Genomic DNA, 24,811 nt, shown 5'->3' with positions numbered 1-24,811 from the left:
GACATTTCCAGGCTTTTGAATCTCGCCCTCGACAATCACAATGTAAAAAGAACAGTGATGGACTGGAGCGTGAAGATAATGGCTCCCCCTTGGATTTTCTTCATGTAATGTGCTAATTTATCAGTCTGCAGCCCCAAAAAACTGACATTAAAAAAAGTTTTGCATGTTTGTGGAGCCAATTCTCAGTGTGACGTAAAAGCAGCGTCACAGGAACACGAGGAACAAGCTCGTCAGGAGAGGTTTTGTTTTAACCAATAGATCTGTACACTAAAAACAGTTTAAGATATTAATCATTCACGTCATGGTATCTTCAGGAGTTCTACAGGTTGACACAGGAAACTGCAGCTGCTTGTGTTTCTTGAAGTTTCACCTCTCATCCAAAAGGCTTCTTCATGTCTCACTGAGTCTCAGAGAAACTTGGATTCTTCACATAGAAGCTGCACATTTTCCAACTAACCACCTGACATACTTATTTGTATAGCACCAGATCACAACATACATTAATTCAAGGCACTTTACGTAGTAAAGGTCGAGACCTTGTGATATCAGAACCCAACAGTTCCCCACAGTGAGCAGCACTTATATTTCCATCGCTTTCTTGAACACTGAGGTTTCTTGACCTTTTCCCAGATTTCCCAGAGAATCATTCATGGATCTCGATGAGAAGAGTCAGACATATTTAGGGGACTGATCTTTATCCGTGTGAGCACATTGGTGCTGCTTGATTGAATTTGATGAGACTGTAGGGCCTTGGCTTTGGTACGAGCTGTTATTCTACTGTTAAATACTGTTTCTCTCTAGTAACAAACATTTAAAGCTGATTTTATTGTGAAGGAAATGTAACTGATCTGCTCAGAGCGTGAATCTGACTAATGCCACAAAATGTCTCGTTGCATTGCCTCCTTTGTCGTTTCATATTTAAACGGTTCATCGCCTGCTGAGCTGCGGCTGCCGGGTCCAAACCTTCATGCACCAAATATTTATGGAAATCACCGGCAGCGTCCATGAAAGTGACAGAACGTAATTGTCAGTGAAGAAGCTGTTTGTCAGGGACAAAACCTCTTGACCCCTGCTCGCCTTGAATCACTCAGCCACACAATGACCACATGCAGCCGCGGCGTATCGTCTAATATGATTGTTTCCAGCCAAATGCATCCCCCCCCCGCCCGCTGCCCCCTTCCACAACCAGCAATTTATTCCCCCTCTGGATATTAGATCAGGTCCAGCTCGATGTGGTGAGCTATTTGATGGGGATATGGAATCGTCCGCCTCATCCATTCCCCAGCTTGCCCAGTTCCTAGCAACCAACAAGATTAGTCTGTTTCTCAGTGGTTTGCAAGGACCCGGAGTACAGACAGATACCATAATCACATTATATGGACTTAATGCATGCAAGCACACTAGATAAACACACATGAGCCTGCACACACACACACACACACACACACACACACACACACACACACACACAGGCCAATGATTCAAAATTAATAAGATGTGGATATGGACAGAATTTTGCAGTCATCATTTATAAATAAAATCAGAAATACAGAGAGAAAACTGCGACAATTCACTTTGCTCCTTATTGTATTTATGAAATCGGGTTAAGCTCTTGTGTTAGACTGAGATCAGCTTTCAGATCAGGGATTCAGAGTGAAAAGGAAAAAAGATATTTAAAAAGAAAAGAGCGTTCACTGAACCAGTGGGATCCCACTGGTTCAGTGAACCAGTGGGATCCTGACGTCTCACTTTTCCTTTGGTGGTTAACAGAAGAAAATGAAATCTCATACGACCATAAAGACATTAAATCAGAGGAAGATCCTTCACTGAGACTTGGAAACAATAGAAGTGTGATATTTTACTGAAAGGAGAAGCAACAGGAGGATGTGTTTGGTTTCACAAGAAGCAGCTGTGGCTCAGGACGTAGATCGGGTTGTCCACTAACAAAAACAGGGTTGGTGGTTCGATCCCTGGATGCACCAAATTGCCCCTGACAAGCTGTGCCGGCGGTGTGTGAATGGTGTGTGGTGGAAAAAAGGGGCGGCACGGTGGTGGAGTGGTTAGCGAAGTAGATCTTCAAGGTTTGAATCCCTGCTGTTTGTGTCTGTGTGGGTTTACTGTGGATACGCTGGCGATCTGTCCAGGATGTACCCGCCTCTCACCTGTCGTCAACTGGGATTTGGCTCCGCCTCCCACAATGCCCGTCGGGTTCGGGTCAACTCGGCTAATTTTCTCGGACAGAAAATTGAATTCTGTTCTCCTCGGAGTCAAGGCCAGTAGATTATTGTCACTTGTTGCTCCGCTTCCCACTCTAACCTGTGATTGATGGTTGGTTAGTTGGCTGCACGAGGCCCCGGTTTGAGTCCTTGAAGGCAGCAGCTATAAAAGCAAAATGAAGTGAACTTGAAACCGGCCTCTGGCGAAGGGAGCCCCTCGGGTCGTTTGGTTTTGACCAAACAAACCAATCAACCCTCGCAGACACTAAATCAGGGATCGTGTCTGAGCGACGGCGCAGGAAGGGAAAACGTCCAGGGCTCAGCGACACGAGGGGGATGAAGCCAACATGTTGCAGCTGCAGGGACAGAAGCACGTGATGGACAACAACGTGGACAGTGATGCTGAGATAAGACAACGAGCCAGAGAAAAGACACATGAGGAGAGAGAGAGAGATGAGATTACTGTCAAACAGGCTGATCCACTGCTTGGTGGGAATCACTGCGGCTGACAGAGGACAGACAGCTGCACACACACACACACACACACACACACACACACACACACACACACACACAGTAGATATATAATTCATCCTCACATGATAAACAGGGAAAGTTTGCTCCTCTGAAAATAGACGCGATGTTTACGCTGCTTGTTCTTTGACTACAGGTCTTTAACCGTGGGCGTTTTTTTTTTATTCATGCAATTAATTCACATGCCAGTTTATATTTTTTTCAAACTGACACAGTAGTTGAACATTTCCATTATTATTTTATATTATTTGATACCATTCCCTTCTTCTGAACATCTCACCACCACCTTGAGGGCGATTCTTCAAAATGGGTTCAGTCGGGCTCGCGGATGAACTGATTACATTTTGGTGGTTGAAGGTTAAAGGTCGACGTCTGACCTACAAAGCATGTTGTTGGTGTTATGAACGCAAACATCTCAGGAACGCCTCGAGGGGATTTTCTTCATACTTGGAAAGAAAATGTTCAGTTGGACTCAAAGATGAACTGATTCGATTTTGTTGGCTGAAGGTCAAAGGTTAAGGTCGTGACGGCCTCAACTGCTCTCACCTCCTCAGATGTGGCTGTAGCATCGACTCTTGTACGAGGCAGTTACTTCCTCTGCAGTGTAAAATGGGAAATATGAAGTTATGAAGAATGAGCCTGAACAAATATATTCAAAGCATTTATTGGAAAAGCTGTTGCCAATCTGCATCGCTGGTGGTTTGAGTGGTTTTCATGCAAAATATTAGCATTTTCATGTTTTTTTTATTCCTCATCCCCTCCAGTTTATGAAAGACTAGTTATTTTCCTATTGTCATGGGGCTCAATCTAGAAGCTGCTCATGAAAACTACTGCTAAAGATAAAACGTATGACAAAAACAGCTCGTGGACAAAATATATGAAGGTACAGGAAACATAAACAACAAGATACTCAACTAAGTTTAAGATTTTAAAAACACGATACGACGCAGATGCGGTTTCTTGATGTTTCCTCTTTGTTCGGCTGCGGTGGCGAACTCCACATCCAGGCTGATCACACACAAAGATGAAGCTCCGCATCAATCAAGCAGCGCTCCATCACACAGACTCCTCGCCGCAGTACATCACAGTGTGGAAACACTCAGGAGTCTTTAGCATGCACATAACATACATCTCCCTAATGGAAACCAGGCAGCAGAGCTTTGTCACCCTCGGCTCCGGGAGTCGTTCGGTCCGACGCGACATTTTAGAGACTAGAGAAGAGAAACTTCGATTAATCACCTGCTCCTCGATGTTTAGTGACATTAGCACTACTCACTGGGAGGTTGATATTACCGGCTCACAACCATAAACCATGTTTATATTAAGATGGTTTGATATGACTGCTCCCTAAAAATGAAGCCAAGGTGCCTTGATTTCCCCCTGGTGGCTGGTGGCAGTATAGGTCATAAACCCTGCCTCCTCCATGTTAGTGGAAAGACGTGGACCACACTAAACTTGTGAAATACATTTTTACCAAAAGATGGTTTGCTCAAGGGTTCATTTTCCTGGTAAATTTGGATTTCAGTAGTAATTATTCCCATTACTGACAGCTGAGAGTGACTCACGATTGGTCGAGCACATATCGACAGGACCTGGATCCCTCTGAGTCGTCCATCTTTGTTGACAGTCCATGGTCACAAATTAAAATGATCACTGCAACACCTTTGTGTTAAAAGTTCATATTTGTGGCCGAACCATTGTGAGCACTTCTGGTTCTAGTGTCTTCTTCAATGTTTCCGTGGACACGAGGGGCAGGTTTGAACTCGGTGATTAGTGGACAACCCGTTCAACCTCCCGAGCCACAGCTGCACAGCTGTTACAGCTTCCTCCGTGTTGGACCGTATATCTTTACATCCCCTCAAAAGGTCAGCGCTGTCAGGGCGGCTCGTTAACGGTGTAAACGCACGTCTCAAAGTTCAGCAGAGATTCGACCGCGAGGGTTAAACGAGAGAACGACGTGGCCTTTCTTCTGTTAATCATTACGGTGCCTGATGCTGGTCAGAGACGTTCTTTTAACACTTTGGTTAAAGACCAGATTTGACCTTTTGACCAGAGTCCTTTAATATCTAAACACAGCTCTTGAGGTGTTGGAGGGATTTCTTTGCGCTGGATTCTCTAACATGATTGATAAAAATGGCAAAACCGACCGGATTGGAGACGACAGTGTTCCAATTTACCACTGCCCCCCCCCCATGAGTTCCATTGTAAGCTTTCAGAAGACGAGCACGAATCGAGAGGATATGAACGTTGCCCATAAACAAGTCGCTATGAATAACATAATGAAATAATCTAGGTGAAATGAAGAGTTTGGTCATTTTTCGTTTTTCATTTATTTTTATAGTTACAGTAAAAAAGACAAAAATGAGTTTCAGCCTGAAGCGTCATCATTTGTTCAACTACTAGCTAATATCTGAACTGTTTTTTAAAAAAGGAAAAAGGAAAACTGCTTCGTCCGCCCTGTGGCCTTTTCTTTCATATTTCATGTTAACTTTCTCCCGTCTTCATCATCAAACATTTCTGACATTCAATAAATGTTCATACAATAGCCCCGCAGCCTACATTGAAATAAATTACAGCCCAAATGAAAGTGGAGCCGACGTCCGCGGGGTCGTCCATCATCGCCACACCTGCTGTTTGGCCCCGTGAAGTCAGGAGCTAAATATCTGTCTGAAATCAACAGGATCTCACGCCGAGTGTTTCCACTCTGCTGCTGGGGGAAAAAAAAAATCCCATTGTGCAAATCTTGTTCCCATTCGGAGACACGTTGAACTCGGCCTCCTCTTGCATATTGCCTCCTGCCCATCGCTTGCTGCTTTGCAATTTCATTCAATCTTTAATAAAAGGACGGAGACGGCGGGAGTTCAGCGTCTCATCACAATGTCGATGTGATGATTTATTTTTTTCACCGAAGCAGCTGATGTATAACGCACTTAACTGCTGCTGTGTTTTTTTTTTTTTATGCAATATGGACTCTGTAGCGTCTCGTGCCTTATTTTTAAACCCTCAGCGTTTGACTGACCGAGGATTCGTCTGTGCGGCATCAACATAATCTCATTACCGGCGCTGATATACATTCAGCAAACAGATTCCCTCTGACTACGAGAGGTGGCAGTTGTTCGTGTGCAGGTGTCATTTCATATCAAAGAGCTTTTCCTTCCCTTCGTTCTGTTGTCAGTTCTGTCCAAAGATTTCATTTCACAAAGGGGTGGGGGAAGGGAAGCAAAAAGCTCTTCTTTCCTGTCTAAGCCAGTGGGCTGCACCAGTGAATGTACGGCAGGGTGGAACAGATAACTTCCCTCGGGGGAGGCTGCCAGCTCTTCATCACCGACTCCCGTCTTCGCAGGTTTGTGAATAAAAATGCAAAGTTTCGCCCCCAAAGAAAAAACAAAAACGATGTGTTTTATCCGTCGAGGCCTCGGACAGAAGTTTGACTTTTAACTCCGCGGGGATGTTGGACTCTCCTCTCACCCCCGTAAGTGGATTAGCACAGTGTGTGTGACAACAATATCATCGAGGAGTTACGCAGGCCGGTGACGAGGGGCGGCGTCTCAGGAGGTAGAGCAGGTCGTCCGTTAATTGGAAGGTCGGCGGTTTGATCCCCGGCTCCTCCGGTCGGCAAGATACTGAACAAATGGCCTCTGATGAGGAGTGTGTGGGTGAGAGAGTTAGAGAAGCTGTGTATGAAACAAAAGCTCTGTGAATTTGAGTTAATGCAACTGCAGTTCTTTACCTTTTAGTGTACTTACCCCCCAACAATGCTATTGGATTCAAGAAGAACCATATAATTAGTCACCTGTAATCACCCAGTGATCCCAGTGTTTCATGTTAAATGGTTTTAAAACAGCTGCAGAGAAAAGAGGAGGAGACAGATCCCTGCAAAGCTGCAGGAGCGTCACTCTCCTTTAAATCAATAAACACAGTGATAATAATTCTATGGAAATGAAAGTGATTGATTCCACTCACTGATACTGGTAACTGTGTTGTTACGCTTCACCGGGCAGACACCGGGTGAATCTGGAGTAATAACGCAGGTGCTCATTTTTTTTAAAGTTGAAGAAGAAACTGTTGTTTGACTTCTGGCAAATCTATCTGAGTAATTCTCTCAGTTGGGCTCATTTCAGCCATCACTGATCTCATTCATGTTTCCATACACCGGCAGCGGTACGCTCCTCCCACACACAGGTTTGGACACTTGTTAAGTTCACTTCCTCCAGCCAGGAGGGAAGAGGGCACAGACTGCAGCTGGACATTTATTTCATAAATAAAGACGACTATAATCTTTCCCTGTAAAAGCCTCAACCTGGAGGGAATAATTAAGCGTCCTGGCAGCCAAGGTCACGGCGAGGACATTTCTGAAAACCCAAAGACAACATTTTGGACAAAATCCCTGACCCTTAATATTTCATAACGACAGAGTAATTACACAAAGATCTTTTTGCTTATCACCTGTCGAATCAACAGAATTTATTAAAATCAAGGATCCGGCCTGAAAATGGATTCCGTGTCCACTCGGAGTGAGATCATGTCGCCGTTGGTCTGATTTATTGTAACAGGATTTCCTGGATATAATTAATAAATAATTGATATTAGCATCAGCCTCCATCCAAATACAAAACCCGCTGACCTTTATTCTAAATGAGTCTGCAGCTGAAATCCATGGGACGTATTGAACGAAGCAGGCCGGAGCTTTATAGACCGAGACACAGAGGAGATTGAAGATGTGGTGTGAAAAGTCTTTTGAGAGCCTCATTGGTTTATCCATTATCCCGACAACTACGAGACTGAAACTCATGCTCCTTTCAGGATGAACTAACTTTGGCGAACCTTTTAACTTTTCATCTAACAGCATTATCCATCCTGCCATTCGATATGAACACGGCTCCATCCTCCGAGGGGGGGGAGAGGCGATGAACATCCTGGAAAGGTCGCCAGCGTTTCACTGGGCCGACGTATAGAAAACAAAGATTCACTCCTGCAGTCGATTTGAACTGACTCCGATTAACCTCACTCCAATGTGCATGTCCGTGGACTGTGGGAGGAAGCCGGAGTAAACACATGCAGAAATTAGAACGTGCAAACTCCCCACAGAAAAGAACCTGGACCATTTTCACTGTGAGACGACCACTGCACCACCGTGCCGCTCTTCCAGCATCACAACCAGAATTCAATGTGTCGGTTTAACACCAAACTAATGACATTCTGATCATTAGCTGTTCTTTGTGTTTAATGCAAATGAACAAACACGCCCTGTACTCGCGGTGAACATTTACCATCCTCCACATCAGCGTGGCGTCATTGTTATTGCCAGCAGGTTAGCATGCTGACATTAGCATTCAGCAGAAAGCACCAGCGTGCCTGTAGTGTAGCTCTTGACTTTCAAACAGGAGAACAGGTCACAGAGGTTCAGATCCGGGCTTCACATGCACCACACATACGTATCGACAATGGACCAATCAGGATCAAAGCATGATGACTTGCTCTTTGTGCAGAAACGTTGTCCATTTGCATGTAAAGCAGGGAATCACGAGTGGTCCCTCAACACGTATGTGGAGACACATTTTAATGCCAGGTTTGAAGTAACAAGCTGCAGGACCTTGAGCACCATCTGATCTAGGGCCCCCACAAGACAACATTAATCGTCAGTGCTTTCCCAAACGCATATCGACCAGTTAAAATAAAACAAAGTGAGATTCTTATGAGCATTTTCTGCTCTGACTCGGAGCCTGGGAGTCACAAATCAAACCCGGCTCAATGACTCTGTGCAAGAGGCCACTTTACACAAACAACACATCCACTCCAGCCCGCTCCTTGCTCCTGAAGGTTTCCATCGCTGTAAAAATGACAAGCTCCTTCCGACTTTGATTCAGATTCACTCTCCACACCAGCCCGGAGGTTGCCTGAGGTCTTTGACCACATGATAAATGTAGTTGTTTCTCTGGGAGGCTGCAAAAAAACCCCACAAACAACAACCTGCGTTCAGTGAAACGTTAACGCTGGAGAGACCTTGTGGTGATTGCTGCATCACCCCGGATGCTGCAGAGGGCGTAAACCAACACTTGTTGCCTTCGCTTAAACAAGCACGGTTCAGCGAGCCATCGGGAAAAGAGCTGCACAGACCTACACCTCGCCTTCCTCCGTCTTTTACCTACCACGCACGTATGATCACGTACCGTGTGCTGACATGCACGCACACTTCACTGCTTCCACACTTGTGATGCACGCTCACATGAGCACATACGCTGAATATTTTATGGGTCACATGAACTCTGCTGTGAAAAAGCTAATTTTAGCCGCTAGCCTGACGTCACGTTGTTAAACATATTCAAAACAAATCAAAGATATAGCAGCAGCTGATACCTGGAGATTTGTCATTTGGACGTGACGTGAAAACAGGAGACTTACAGGTTGTGTTTGGTTTATGTATCCTGAAGCATCAGCACATTGGAGTGGATCAAATTACACGTTTATCAATTTTCTTTTCATAGTCGTAAAATAAAGATGTAGCTACAGAATCCAATGTGCTAAATTTCAGTTAATATTTAACTTTACAGCAACATTTCGATGAAATATTGTATTAGAATTCTAAGTGTTTCTCAATTGATGATTTTATGCTTAAAGAGAAAACCGTGAAAATCTGAAACTTTAATTTACTGTGATGTTGGAACAATTTATCATATATGGAAGATAGTATGTGTAAAATGAACAAATTCAGTCACAGCTCTTATTTGAGCCTCTGACTGATTCATTTTCCATAGTAACAGCAGCAGCAGCAGCGGAGGCTCACGGTATCAGTGGGTCAGAGCTTTCTGCCGCACCAAACATAATTCACCAGTGAGGAAATCTAAATTGTTTTCCATAACATCGGCGCGTGGTGTGGAAACGTAATTGCGAGACTGATGCGTTTCTATATTGAAACAGGAAATTACATTTGGTAGAAACACGTCTGGATTCATGTGCTCTTCCCACTTGGTGACTCTTTGTCAGTTTGGGTCGTTTCATAGTCACTGGAATATTATTGAGTACTGAAATCAGGCTGTTGGCCAGGAAGTACTGTAAGTCTTCATACTTACAGTATTAGAATTTATGTACTTTATATTTAAAAAAACTTGCTGTCTAAGTATCTTGATAAGTACGTGAGAGCCCACATGGTAAAACATTAAAACATATCAGCTATTGGTTGTTTGCTTAGATGCTGATGATTTTGTAAGTAACAATTTTACTGAGTTTCCTCCTGTCGACATTAATTTTAAAAAAGTGAAATACACTTTGCAATAATCTGGTAAATGGGATTTACCGAAGAAGAGTTGTTTGCTTTGTTGCCAGGAATTTAAAAATATATATAAAACTATCAGAATAATAATATTTCTCCTGTAAATTCAAGATGGTCTTGTCGTTGATGAGGTTAATTAAGCCAATATAATAACTTTATTTGTTGTAAATTATAATCAGGCCAATGTGTTGAATGTATTTCTGTTTAGATATTTAGACGTTATGTGTTTCTACCTGCTGCCTGAGGCTCCTTCTCTGCTGCCTGCGTGTCCTGGAGAGAGTTTAGTTTATCGTTCTACATAATGTGCCGTCATAATTAGCACATGTTCAAAACAACGAGACGCTGTCATTACATCAACGAAACAAAATGTCCCCTTGTCAAAACACGCAGGAAGTTCAGAATTAATATGAACTCCATCCGAAAGCATTTAGATGCTTCGGTGTTTTCCCCCAAGTTTTATTTCTCATTAAAATGCAAATGTGAGCAGTCACAAGCTCCAATCGTTTCCCTGTCAGAGGAAGTTTCTGTCATGTCTCATAAAACATTCCCTCATGACAACAGATTACATGGTAAAGAGCAAACTGAAATATATCCGTGTCAAAATCCTGTTTTTTTTTTTCAGACGTGAAATCTGTGATAAAAAGCAAAAAAACAAACAAACGTCTTTTACAGAAACCCGTCTCCCCTCAGGAGAGAGAGAGCCTCCCTCTGAAGAGAGGAGCAGAACGAGAGGCTGCAACAATGCATGCGATCTAATTGCTCATTCAAGCGTCACAGAGGCAGACAAATTAACACTCGGGCAATTTATCTCTCCGTCTGCAGTACAGGTGCATTGTGGGACTCCCCTGGCTCTCTGAAGAAACATGCACATGAGAAGTTTAAACATTCAAAGTTAAAACATTCAAATGTGCACCGGTGGGAGAATGAGGAGATTGATACCACTCTCAAGTCTGATGTGCCAATAATGACCATATATATATATATATATAGAGAGAGAGAGATGGAGAGAGAGAGAGAGAGAGAGAGAGAGAGAGAGATAGAGAGAGAGAGAGATAGAGAGAGAGAGAGAGAGAGAGAGAGAGATGGAGATGGAGATGAGATGGAGATAGAGAGAGATATAGTTAGAGATAGAGAGATAGAGATGAGAGATATATATAGAGATAGATATCTCTATATATCTATATCTATAGATATAGATATCTCTAGATATATATAGATGGAGGATGTCTCCTCTTCCTCCCAATGTACGAAAACGAAGCCAAATTATCCAGGATACAGGTTTCGGCCATCTTGTGCTGGTTTCATGATGTTTCACCCTGTTTTTATAGGATTAAATTACAAATTATACACTTGAACATACATCGGTCTGTTAAAGAACAACTTAAAAAACGTAAAGTCCTGTAGGCTAACATGGAGGAGGCAGGATTTATGCCCTATAATGCAACCAGCCACCATTGAGTGTTTAATATGTTTTGGCTTCACTTGTCGTCCATCTTTATATTCAGTCTGAACACTAGTCAGTAAAATATGAAGCCAGCTGGTCGTGTAGCTTAGCACAAAAACTAGCAACAGGTGACTAAACTGCCTCTGTGTATGTTTATAGACAAGCTAGTGAAGATAACAGAATATTTAACAGGCTAAGTACTCATGTTGTTGACAGGGGGTTGGTGGAGAACAAAACGGAGCTAAAAGTTTGTATAAAAAAACGATGTTTCTGCTCACACGTTGACAACACTTCATTTAAATGCTAATATGTGAGGGCTGTTGTTTATTTTGGACTTTCTGAGCTTAGTTTCTTCAGGTTATAACAAAAAGGTAAGAAACTTAACACGAGGGTTTACATACTCTACGAAAAAACTCAAATGTAAATGTATAAAATCGACTATTTTGCATGTAGAATCCATGAATCCCAAATTTTCTGTTCTTTATTGAATATTTCACTTCCAGCTCAGCCATAATGAGCAAGTCACTCTGGGTTTGACCCAGTTTGCAAGATGAATCACTTCGCACTCAATTTATGCAATTTGACTTTGAGCTATTTAGCGGTAATGGCACCGTAATTGCGCTTCTATTCCACCTGAGCGAGCCCAGGAAATAAACTGTTGGCGGTGCTCACACTGTGCTGTACACCTCTCCGGCTCCGTAACCTCGGCTGCTCCCTGTTGATCAGCAGTCAGACTGTGAGAGAATATTAAAGTTCAGCTGCCCTCACAAAGCCCACGTCTGCAGTGGGTTTACCTGAATGTTTCAGCACAGAGAGACAGAGAGAGAGAGAGAGAGACCAGGTTTTAAGGATAAATGTACAGAGCGGTGCGGTGCATCATGAACCGGGAGGTGACGGCCCGGTCAGCCTCACTCGAGGGGGGGGGAGAATTGCCTCTGCAGTTTAGCCTGGAGGAAAGTAATGGAGCCGGCGTGGCGCTCCTCTTTCCCGAGCATTGTGTCGGCCACTCTGACGGCAGTCATCGCTCTGAGAACCTCCCGTCCCTGTCAGCTGCGTCTCCGTCACCAGCTCCTTTAACACCGTTATTGCCACGAGAGTGAACCGTGACCACAAATAGCTCTCGGCCCGGCTGTGTTGTCGCATGAGGCGGAAGCGTGTGAATCTGTATGATCAGCAGTTTCTTCCCTGTACCCCCAATTCTTCACTGTAGTGGACATTACTGACCGGTCCACATGCGACTCACGGCTGATCTGCTTTGGTATCGTCCGCTTCCTGTTTTTGCCAAGACCCCAGGATGTCTGTTGAATTTGATCAAACCACGTCATAAACCATGCTTCGTCCATTGGTGGAACATGGACCAGACAAAATGTGCAAAAGCACACGCCAAATAAATTCTTTCCTTAAAAAATACGTTTTGGAGCTTTTCAAGGACTGAACTGCTTTGAACCAACTGTGTTGTTCATTAGCATCATTGGGGCTGATGACAATAAACATTTTAGGGAGTAAAGAAAGATCCCCCCCCCTCTAAGAAACCCAAAACCTGCTTTGGGGAAACTAACAGAACACTAAGCACTGCAACAAAACAGGTCCTTGGGTTCTGAAAGCCAAGTCACCCACTAAATCTATCAAAACGATAGAATAACAGGAGAATTGGACCTAAACCAAAAGATAGTGGGAGTCACAGAGAAAATGGACAAATGACAAACTCTTAGAAGAAACAAAACCAACAACACAAACTCAGAGAAGCAACTGAAGGTGTTGAGCCTCTGACAGCAAACAAGCAACTGAACCAGGAAACCAAACGTCCTTACAAACCCTGGAGCCTCAGCTGATTCCCACCAGCTGACGGAGATCCCAGCTGCATCCCACTGCTCCTGATGAGCTGGGGAACCAGTGGCCTGGACTCTGATCTGCAGACGATCTCTATGGCCTTAACAATATATATATAAATACTCTGGGTTGGTTGGATGTTAGTCGATTTGTAGTGGAGACGATTGACAGGAAACTACCAAATGGAAATAAACTACTAACTAAACTTGGAACAAAGCATCTTTTGTATTAGTTTGGATAAATCTACTTTTATTCATTTCAACATCTCTTGAGTGTCTTTTTTTTCTGCCTTTGCTTTCTGTAAAAATATCGATCATCATACTCACACATGCACATGATTGACCAGCATCAGCCTCAGATACATAAAGGAATAAAGAAAGACCAGGTGAAGCAGCGAGGCACAAATATAAATCACCTTTTGTCAACAGCAGACGTCGATGTCTGCGCAACGAGTGAGCGAGAGAGCAAAAGAAAAAATCTGAAATCCATAAGTTTCAAGGTTTTCATGCTGGAGCAGAAATACAATTCTCCCATTTGAAGGTAATTTGACAATTTGACAACTACACAAGCACGGCTGGTTTTTCAAAACTGTTAGAAGCCTGTGATATATTTTTACGGCCGACTTTTAATCAATGCCCTGCCCGGAGGACGCTCCGTCCGTGTCACTCGAAAAAGCGCCGATCCATCGTGGTCAATGCGTCCGCCTCGAAATGTTGCTGCAAGCAACGGCTGCGATAACAGGCGGTGAGTTGTGTCAGCACATGAATCATCACGCACAGCGGGGCACCACTGACTTTGTGCAGAAACTGATGACGCTGTAAATATTTTAATAACTTTCTCTCCCTGGGAAACATCCACATCCAGCTGATCTTCCACCGGAATCCTCTCAGAGCGTCGCCTGATGTTTGCTCACAGTTTACACACTCGTGTGGCGTCGTGCTGCAAACGCTCTGCTTCCATCTGCAAGCTGATTTCATTTGTCATCATTCTAACATGTCGCTTTCCTGGAAATTACTTTTAATCTGAAATCACTGTGTCTGAGAGTAACTGAGCTCCTTCTGATTCAAATAGTTCTCTACAAACTCCTTTTCAGGATCTGCTCCTGTAAAGCAGATATAATGAAACAAATCTTTATTACAGAAAGACGACAACTAGACCTTTTGTTATGTATTTTGACGACTTGTGTTCTTACATTATTGAGAATGTTTTCAACAAAGTTCAAAAGCACGAAACTCCTTCGTTTAATTTCGGTCGAGGATTCGTCCGTCTCTGCTGTAACTTCTCACGACGTCTGACACCAGTTAGCCGGTCGGACAATATTTTGAATAATCACTCGTAATGAATCGAGATTATTCTTCTAACATTTGAATACCTCACCTCACCTGTGAACATGATTTGCACCGTTTCATCAACAGTGGCACTGAGGACAATAACTCCCATGATCCCTCACTTCCTCACGACATCATCAAACTAGGTTGATTGAGAGACCTCTAGTGGCCGAAGTTAGATATCGTACGTTTAAAAGCTTTTGTGGAAATTCTTGTCGACTTGTTTTTCAGTTGTTTGGACTGGAGTTGTTTTATTTTTTTTAATCGTTTGCAGTGTGTGCCCAACCATCCTTCCACCTCCCTGGTGTGTTTAGTCTCTACAGCTGTTCCCTGGTGTTTCCTCACAGTTCTGTTTGTTCCTTTTAAAGCTCCAGGCTCGTTCCCTGATGATTCTTCTCTGTTTGGTCCGTTGGTTAATTTCCTGGGTTTCTCCTGCCTGATGCATGAGTTAGCTTTTCACCTCCAACAACGACTGGAAACTTGCATTTTTCTTTACACTACATTGTTTCTACCGGCCTCGTCTGTATATTCTGCAAATTGGCTCATGTTGAAACTCCAGACGTAGCACAAATAAAGTGATTTAGTCAATTCTGTGCAAAGAACATATGTTTCTTTGCAGAAATGTGGTAATTATTGCTTTCGGCACAGTAAAGTAGTCACTTGAGGATGAATTAGATCTATCACATCACATTTCCACGGAAATTAGGCTGCACAGCAAGACGGAAATACGGCTCCGACAGGAGAAAAATGAAGTGACTCCACTTTATTATTCTCCTGTCAGGCTCACAGAGCTGATCTGGGCAGAACCCCACAGTTCCCCAAATGGCTCATGCAGCTGCAGAGCGACATGGTGTTACAACGAGCACCCCCTGCAAACTGCCTAATACCATCCCACTGTTCCCCCCCCGAACACAGATGAACTGAGGCTCGGTTACAGTGGATCAAATATTAATGTTGTCAAAGGACAAGCTTCATCTAGGAAACAACGTTTGTCTTTCTGGGAAACATATCGGAGAATTAAATCTAAATCTGCAGAGAAAAGGGAGCCACAACTTTTACAGATTCACTCTGGAGACATTATTTTACAGGAAATACACAAAGAGGTCTGTTGTGGTATTTAGATCTGCAAGTGTGTGTGTGTGTGTGTGTGTGTGTGTTGGGGGTAAAGTGGTCAAGACGTTCAATCCCCGTTGATGAGCTCAGCTCTCCACAAGCACTTATTCACTGCTTGCTCGGAGACTCAGGACATCTCTCATCATGAATATAGACTCATGTAATTTAGTGTTTGGAAGCCAACAGGTTATCGATGGTGCATCTCATCAAGGTTCACAGTAGTAAAGTTGACGGAGAGTCTGAGGCCCCGAGAAATCAAACCTCGTAAAATATTCAAGCATATAATTAGAGACTTCACCACAGTATCTGTCATTTAAAAACACTGTACGAAGTTTCCTGATATGTTCATTCATCACAGCCGTCAAATTTTCTCTGAGCGCGACATCGAAGCGTTGACCTTCCCGGGCCCGGAGCTGCTGGCTGCCGCCTTCCTGACCTCTTCACCTCTGTTGCTCTACCGCTTCTCGCTCCACCACTTCAAACTGAGCTGAGCTTTCTGCACTTTTAAATAAATACAGTGTACCCGGCGTACACGTTTGGAAAAAACCTTGATGTGATATCAGTACAACATCGGAAGAAGCAGAAAAAGAATCAAAAACACTCATGACGCCACTTAAGCAGAAATTAACAGGGAATGCCACATGTTACCATGATCCAATGACAGGTCTTACATGTGTGTGTGTGTGTGTGTTGTGTGTGTGTCTGACATGTGTAATATGTAAATAAACACCTAGTTTTTCTGTGACATGGCTTAAGACTTTTACACTTTGCAGACCAAAGACCTAATTTAACAAATACCAAAAGTTAAACACAAATCTCAAATGAAAAATAACCAAATTATCAGTTTTACTAATTCAATTTGATGATTGTTGATTTCTAAGATTTGTAATTTAATTTAATTTATGTTGTGCAAATTACTAGAAGGCAGACTTTCTATTTCCCACACAGCACCGTCAGGACTCCTGAGGTTTGAAGTTTTAGATCCTGTGATTTGGTGTTTGGAGTTTAAGAGGAGATTTGCCAAAGCGATATTAATTGGATACATAAATAAGAAAACTAAAGTTTGGTGCTCCTCTTATTGCTTGAAGAAATCGACAGTAAAAGGTGGATATAGCGTGAAGACGGCATCAAAGAGCATCAAAGCAAATTTGAAACCATCAGGCGGTAAAATTAAGTTGTCAAATTGGAAAAAATGTATTGACATAATTAAAGTGTCACATAGGTTGAATATATCTATTTTTTTATCATAAATATAATTAAAAAAAATTGTAATCTATTCAGTTGATTCTGTTTTGGAGCTTCGTCCAATCAGCTGTTTTATTCTCCTCCTCCTCCTTCTCCCCATTATTTAAATCCCAGTCTGAAAGTGAAACTCACTTCACCCCTGCTTGTAATTAACCCGGCGCTTCCTCTACTGCGTCTTGTTAAAGCTGCGCGGTGCCGAGCGGCCGACTGTAACACTTTATGGCATCATCTCATCCTTTGTCCTTTTCAAAATGCCAAGTGACGAGGGACGCTCGGCTCCTGGACTAATGAAATGTTGTTAGGATGAAAACATTTCAACGAGCGCAACATATAAAAACCAGGCCGTGTGTCTTCAAAGGGCCTCGCAGCCTCTGAAGCTTTGTGTGGCAGCTTTTAGTTCTGCTTTACTCACACTTTGATATTCAAATGGAAAGTGAACAGCATATTAGTTGCGTGTATTTGTAAGATATTTCACCACCTCCGTGTTTTATGTTCTTTTGAAAAATGAAATCAAGTGGACGTGATCTAAAATGTGGGGATGATGCAGTGAATGGTTCCTTTTATAATTTTATATTCCAGGGTTTTTAGATACTGGACTTTAATATCTCAACAACTGTTGAAGGGATAGATAAGAACTCTTTGTGCTCCCCAGATAAGATACTTTCACTTTTTTCCTTTCAATCTCGTGTCGTGCTGTAAAGATCAACAGGTCAGGACTGTACCACTTTAAAGACGAGCTGCTTATAAACGGCTGTGGACTTGATTGCGACTCTCGGCGTCGCCTGCCCACTGGACCGGACTGAAAGAGTCCACCTGAGGTTTCCCCAGTTCTCCTGATGACCACTTAGATTACGAGCTAACTGTGCTTTTAATGTCTCTACACGACTAAAAGACTCTGAAGCCGAAAAACCTCAAAACCCTGATCATTAATTTTCCGTAAATGTCCATTTCTAGGGTGATTATTGAGGCTTTAATTGCATGTCCGCGCTACTAACACCAGGAAATTTCCCATGAGGACCATTAGCGAGCTGGGCCGGATAGCTGGATTCCTTTCTCTTCCCCAGCGAAGTTGTTTGTGCAGCAGGAAGACGTCTTTTCCAGCAGCTAATTTCTGTCTTTCTTCTTTGTCTCTGCAGCCACATTGGGGACCTTGGAGTTCAGTTTGCAGTACGACCAGGAGAACAATGCACTAAACTGCACCATTAACAAAGCCAAGGTGAGCCACTGTGACGATGACGTTGATTTGCAGCTTTTAAACTCACAACAAGAACACTGAAACAAGCAAACTGTTCATAGCAGTTATTTTTCTTTCAGCTAAATGAATCCATCTCATCGTACAAACATCCATCACAACCTCGCCAATCAGACAAATCAATGCAAATCAATTAACAGCCCTTCAATATGTTTCTCAGATTCAATCAGACAACTGTCAAAGATGAACACTTTAGCAGCAGCCTACTCTCGTGTCCGCCCACACACACACACACACACACACACACACACACACACACACACACACACACACTGGCACAAAGAGGCTGTGGAGTAACCACACATCCCACAGTCTGCGTGAGATTTACATCTATTTCCATCTCGTAAAAGTCTGTGTAGCAGTAAGAAATATGTGTTTTGAGTTTGTCACACCGCAGAAGAACGTGTCGTCAACCAACCGGCCAAATCTGAAGGATAAAAAATTATATAGTGGGGAAAAATTAGGTTTCTTAACAAATTATGATTTACTGTGACACTGTTATCACTCTACTAATCCTAAATGAAGCTAAAATACCCCGGGTGTGAATGCCACCATCTTCATCTAGTGATCGTCAGCGTGATAAGAACGGTTTAAAATGACGACTGTGTGGTCCGTGTCCCATCCATTAACATGGAGGAGGCGGGATGTATGACCTATACCGCAGACAGGTGGTGATCGAGACGGCGTCATGTCGTCCATCTTGTTCCATGGTGGTCGTTGAACTTGGGTAAAGCTGAACTAAAGATGCAGGAAACAGTTTCAACAACATTTAACATTTATTTGCATAATTTACTAAATGTATTGATTTTATAATGAATTCTCTTCAATAACACTTTGGCCTGAGACGTGCACACCTGAATAAAGTGCTAAAATATAGATATTAATAGTCTATGTGTTTAAAAAAAAGCTCTATTGCCAATGCTGCTAACAAATTCAATATTTATACTAGTAAAACCCCAAAGGTAACAATTTCAGTATCCTCTTATCATGCAGCACTCGATCAGAACGGATTAATGTTGCAGCCGTTTAAAGACGCCAAGTGGACAAACACTGAGGAATCGATGAATTCTGAGATAAATAATCTATCAACATAACATCCACCACATTGGAGGTGGGCAGCGACAACTAACTCGTATCTGATTTTAATACGGAGCCAATTTTGAGTTAATTTACAGTGAGTCTGAGTTGAGGGGTGTTTGTCCTCTGTGATGTGCTCCGGTGTTCGTGGTGATGAAGTGAGGGATCTGTCAGCCACGGCTGCTGTCGGCAGCTGTAACTCTTCCCATCTATCTTTCTGAATGGGTGGTACGGAGGAGAGTGGGCATCAGAGAGCCAGCCTTGGCAGGAGAGTTGGACAGCAGAGCAGGCGTCGGGCCATCTTGATTTATGGAGGTTATTCTCTATAAGACTCTGCCCCTCGACGTCTGCCGCGCATCCGAGCAGAGAAAATGATTCTTCTCTCTCAAATACCGTATCTTCCAATTTCCATGATTTAATTTGTTTACCAAAGCACTTATTCAAACCACTGCATCTTTTTTTTGCTGCCCGGCTTCCAGAGCTGCAGTCGCCTGAGTAGTAACTGTAATTGAGTGTTCTCTGATTAATCATGTCTCTAATTAGATCTTATGGACCCTGGCTCTGGGTAGAATGAGAGGTTTACACAGCAGGGACAGGAAGTTTACTTGGAAGTTCTGTGGACTCGGGCTGGGGCCTGGTGTGGTGCTCATAGTGTACAATGCAAACAGGACTTTACATTTTACACAACAGTAACAGCTCATAAGTACAAAGCTTATATATCGTCACAGGCGTCAAAATCTGTATTCAGTGGCAGAAACTGACAAAAGGTCGGAAAACATCATTTAAGAAAACAAAATGTTAAAGGAGCAATCGGCCACTGGTCTGATTCTTATTCCAGCAAAGAACAATAACTCAAGTGAATTAAATTTCTAAAAGATAGAATATGAGGAATGCAAAGGGGCTGATCTCTGTATGCATCTCCACTTGCTGGAAATATATGAATAGCAGAATAGTTTTTTTTGGAGATAAGAAAATGGTAGAATTAGAATAGTGAGTGTGTGTGGGCGCATTACTCATTAATCCATCATCCCGACCTCCACAGTATCTACACACACAGGCCCTGGATGTAAATCAGATGGGAATGTTCCTTGGTTAACTGGCATTTAGATTTCGGAAGGGTAAATATAAATATCCTCTGAACTCTTGGTGTGTTGCTAATTGCTGTTTTACTTTCTGCAGACCTCACGTCTATCTTTGGACCTAATTGAATAGATCAGTCTGCGCCTCCTCTCTTACAATAAGTCAACTTGTCAGGAAATACGGATCATGTCTTATCCTGTTTTGGCAAGTATCAGTTGTGGGGTCCCTCAAGGCTCCACCTTCGGTCCTGTGAACTTTTTTTGTTTCCATTTCCCGTGTGATTATATAGATTTTGTCACTGTTAACAATAACACTCTCCTATACCTCACACTCAAAGATAATAGGTGTAGTTTAAAAACACTCTGGGACTGTTTTGAGTACTTGGAGTAAATTTGTCTCGTAGAGTTTCAACAGCATTTCTGAAATTGCCCCTTTTTTGCTTCCTGGACTCCGGCATTGTCTCTAAAGTGTTGAGTAGGAATTGGCTGAAAACACAGGGGGCAAAAGGTTTGATTCTGATATGTTTCCCCTTTTAACTTCTCATTCAAACTAATATCTACCTCTTAGCTCTGAGATCTGTTGCTTTTCCGGATGCACCAGACAAGGACGGCTCAAGGACTGAGTGTTTCGATGGTTTCTGGATCAGACCCAGTTTTACCGTGAGTCACGCTGAAAGCAGGAAAGGGTCCAGTTCTACAAATGTTGTGCTTGTTCTATACCGAATATTTTACTAAACTGTGAAACCATGAAAATATTCACAACAGCTCAGTGGAGCATTTTTACACGTAAAGTAAAACATTTGTGAGTTTCTAGCCGGCCGCACTCGTCAATCAGCCTTGTTAATAATTTGTAAGTGGGACTAATGAAAGGTAGAAGGACAAAAAGCCCATAGACTCATACTTGATTTAATTAAATCCTTCACAACAGTTTGATGATTCACGTTTTTTTTATTTTTTTTAAATGAAAGCTACTCTCACAAAGTGAAACGACTGCTGCGAGAGCCTGTTTTTAGTTTTTCACCCTCATGGGAAAGATTCAAACCTCTTATCCTTTCACATCGATGCTCCGTGTCCCGGAGGACTGTTTATGAAATAACACCCTGTGACATGTTATCTCACAGGGGTTTTTAACATGTCACAGTGAGCGTTGTTTATTCACACGCTGACATCCATCCCACCAAGCAATTCACTGCTCCGGGAGGAAAACTCGCACCTATTTGAGCCAAAGACGTTACAGTGACGCTCAGATTATGTTTGGGGACAAAAGTTACAGCTGCAGGCAACGAGGACTATCTTGGTATCTGTCAATCAAATGGAATAAAGTATCAGGGAAGATCTAAATCGGTTAATGGCTGTTTGCTCTTAATAGATATTTCAATTTAGGTAAATATATCATAATGAAACCTGATGCTTCTTCCACTGAGCAGTAAAGTTCAATATGCTCCTGTAATCAGGTCTCAGCTCAGTGAAACTGTAATAAGTACAGTTCTCTGATCCTCTGTATCCAACACACGTTTAATATTACAAAATACATTTATGGTCATTATAGTGGACATACAACATACTAATAATAATCTACGGTGATAGCATAGCAATAATAATAATGATAACAGCACAGCATAAAAATATCATGGTAATATCAGTAATAATACAGTAGCAGTAGTGTTGTAATAAGCCAGATATGTATTTATGACTAGCATGTAAGAGGTGTTTACATATATACACTCATATATACACATTAACATAGTATATGGATATAGTACATACTATCAATATAGTGTATACTGTCAGATATAGGACAGTTAGAGCATCTTTACTGATATGAAACTTTTATATACAGTAGTTGTTTTCCCTGGATGAGGAGAATTTAGGAATTTCCTTCCTCTAAGAACATAAACAAGAAAGATATCAACTCATCCAAAGACAGCATTAAAGATATAATAATATTATTGCTGAATTTGTACACAATATTTGTCAGTGAAAAATGTAATCACATTACTGGATCATGATTTTCAGTGATGCTGCTCCGTCCAACCTTGTTTGGATCTAAGTTCTTCGTCCTATATTTGCCGATGAAGTTAGAAATAAGAAAAAAAGTGCTTATTTATATTCACATGTAGGACAACGACACGTATTTCACGACACTGCTCTGTGTGGATGATGATGTGTGATTGGCTGCGGCCTCACGTCACAGGGTCAGACTTTAGCTTTTGTCCGAGAGACATTAAGTCCGAACCGACTACTTTTGCTTCTCTGTGTGCGTCCACCGGCTTCGTGGGCTCCTTCGCTGCAGCCGGTGAATCAGATCACATCCGTTGTAATGTCTCTAATGACAGAAATAAGTCAATTTCAGCCTCTTTAAATGGACTTTAATTGATTTAAAAAGGGCGTTCATACATGTGGACACGCAGGGAGACAAATATAGCTCAGAGCTGACGGCGCTTCCTCTTCGTGGTCTTCGTCTCCGTTGGCTGCGGCAGGGAGGATGTGTGGGATCAACCGTGACTCAATCACATGGAAACGATTTTTGGTCTAAAATTCAGCTTTTTATTGGATGTTTCTCTCTCACTGGTGAGATTTCACACAACGACTCGCAGCCCTCGGACTTAAAGAGTTCTGCCTGATATATAAAACTGGTAAAACGTCACTGGTAATATTTTAAAAACTTCGAGGTGAAGCTTATTTTCCTTGTGTGTAAGATATTAAGGAGTTTCTCATTTAAAAAATCTCACTTTACAACTCGCTCCTCCAACAAGCAGAGGAGAAAGTGGGATAGAGCAGAGATTCAGGACACAGAAGACAATAGTTAATTGAGACGGAGGAACAGATCCTCTCCTGACTCGCTGAGCTTCTGAATCATGTGTTTAAAAATGAGCTTCTGAAGATCTGGACTCAAGTTTTCTTTCTCACGACCACGAACAGTGTGTTTGTGTTTCTTTAACAGGATGTTTATCCTCAGCGGAGGTTTGTACTCTCCAAGCTCAAATTGAAATGATTCTGCCAACGTCTCAGGTTTACATGAACTGTAGAAAATATTCCATCAACCAGTTCCCCTCATCTCCTCCTCTGTGTCTTTCTGGCAAGATTTAAAAATGATCTGGAAATTGCCAAAAATAATAAAAGTGTCCCAGTAGTAAACAAGGGGAAAGTTCTGACAATGAAAATCTAATTTCAAACCTCATCATGTCCATGTATTGACACGTAGATAGAACTTTCTCAAAACACACCCGTGATTGATTTTTAGACTGCACACATCCATTTTGAACCGTGCACATGATGCAACAGTATTTTTCTCTGCTGTTAAACTGGGAAAAGTGGATTTGGAAACAACATATTTTCATTGCATCACTAGAAACATAATCCTGTTGTGAAAGTGTGTTTCCTACAAACTGCTGCAAATAAGTTGTTTTTGCAAATGATTTCAACAAGACAGTACATGGGAGAGTTTGTCATGTTTTACTGTCCCATCTGTCCACATGTCCTGCTCCCTGTGCAGACATTGATACCGTGCTACACACAGAAAACTAACCGAGCCCGACCTGAATCCTGTGTTTTCCCTGATTACTGGAGTCGGAGATCCACTCCAACGCCTGTACACGTCATACAAAGCAGTGAACGACGTTTGAATGACACATAAAACACATCCACTCACACACTTTGGAGGTAAAAGAACAAAGCGTCTGTTGTGAAGCTTCTACAACAGCGACAAACATCAGATATTCACCTCAGTAGCCTGTCGGATATAAAGATAAAACGGCCCCGCTCTGTTTTGTACCATTTCAAAATCGCACTCAGTGACACGCTGCCACTTTCTGTTTCTTCTCTCTGCTCGGCTGACGAAAGGATTCCCCGTCTCCTCCTGTAACAACATTACATGCATCTGAAATCGTAAAGAATTAGATTGTCTCCATCGTCGTACCTTGTTCCCACTGACGGCATCTTCACATCACCGCGCAACGGTGAAATCATCCAGAGAACTGCTCCCTGCAGGAGGCCCGGCTGCAGGGCGGGGGAATGCCGTCCTGGCTCCTGACGATGCTCCGCTTACTCAGCTTCACAAAGGCTGTAAACTTACACAACAATTAGTAGCTCGCTAACCCTGAATTTCAATAATTCCCTCCAGCTCGCCCACACCTGACTTTTTAGATTTAGCTGCGAACAGGTCACAGCTGATCTGAGGTCTGTTTCTAATCTCCCCATCTACAGATGTAATTCATCCAGAGTGATCTGTGTGGACTCTGGAGGCTGATGCACAGAAACACACAAACGCCACATGGTATACTTTTAAACTTCGGTCACATGGACGACGATAGTTTCCAGCCGTCCGTCCGACTGTAAAACATTTCCGTGCACAGTCGGACTTCTCTGCAGCTGCTGCTCGGATTGAAACTGTCTTAATATAGAGACCAAGGAAGGAGGTTGC

At 42.6% G+C, this 24,811-nt stretch overlaps 1 protein-coding gene across 2 annotated transcripts in view; it reads left to right on the top strand.

Annotated features, from left to right (window-relative positions):
• doc2b (double C2-like domains, beta) overlaps positions 1 to 24,811 on the top strand; it is a 99,008-nt gene that overhangs the window by 30,542 nt on the left and 43,655 nt on the right. For both annotated transcript variants that reach the window (XM_035177662.2, XM_035177661.2), the window contains exon 2: positions 18,117 to 18,196. In XM_035177662.2, the coding sequence (XP_035033553.1) occupies positions 18,117 to 18,196 (80 nt within the window). The remainder of the gene's footprint in view (positions 1 to 18,116; positions 18,197 to 24,811) is intronic.

This window comes from Hippoglossus stenolepis, chromosome 15, assembly GCF_022539355.2.
Source record: "Hippoglossus stenolepis isolate QCI-W04-F060 chromosome 15, HSTE1.2, whole genome shotgun sequence".
NCBI classification, from domain to species: domain Eukaryota; kingdom Metazoa; phylum Chordata; class Actinopteri; order Pleuronectiformes; family Pleuronectidae; genus Hippoglossus; species Hippoglossus stenolepis.
Note: the sequence above shows the minus strand (reverse complement) of the source record. Positions and strands in the feature narration are given on the sequence as shown.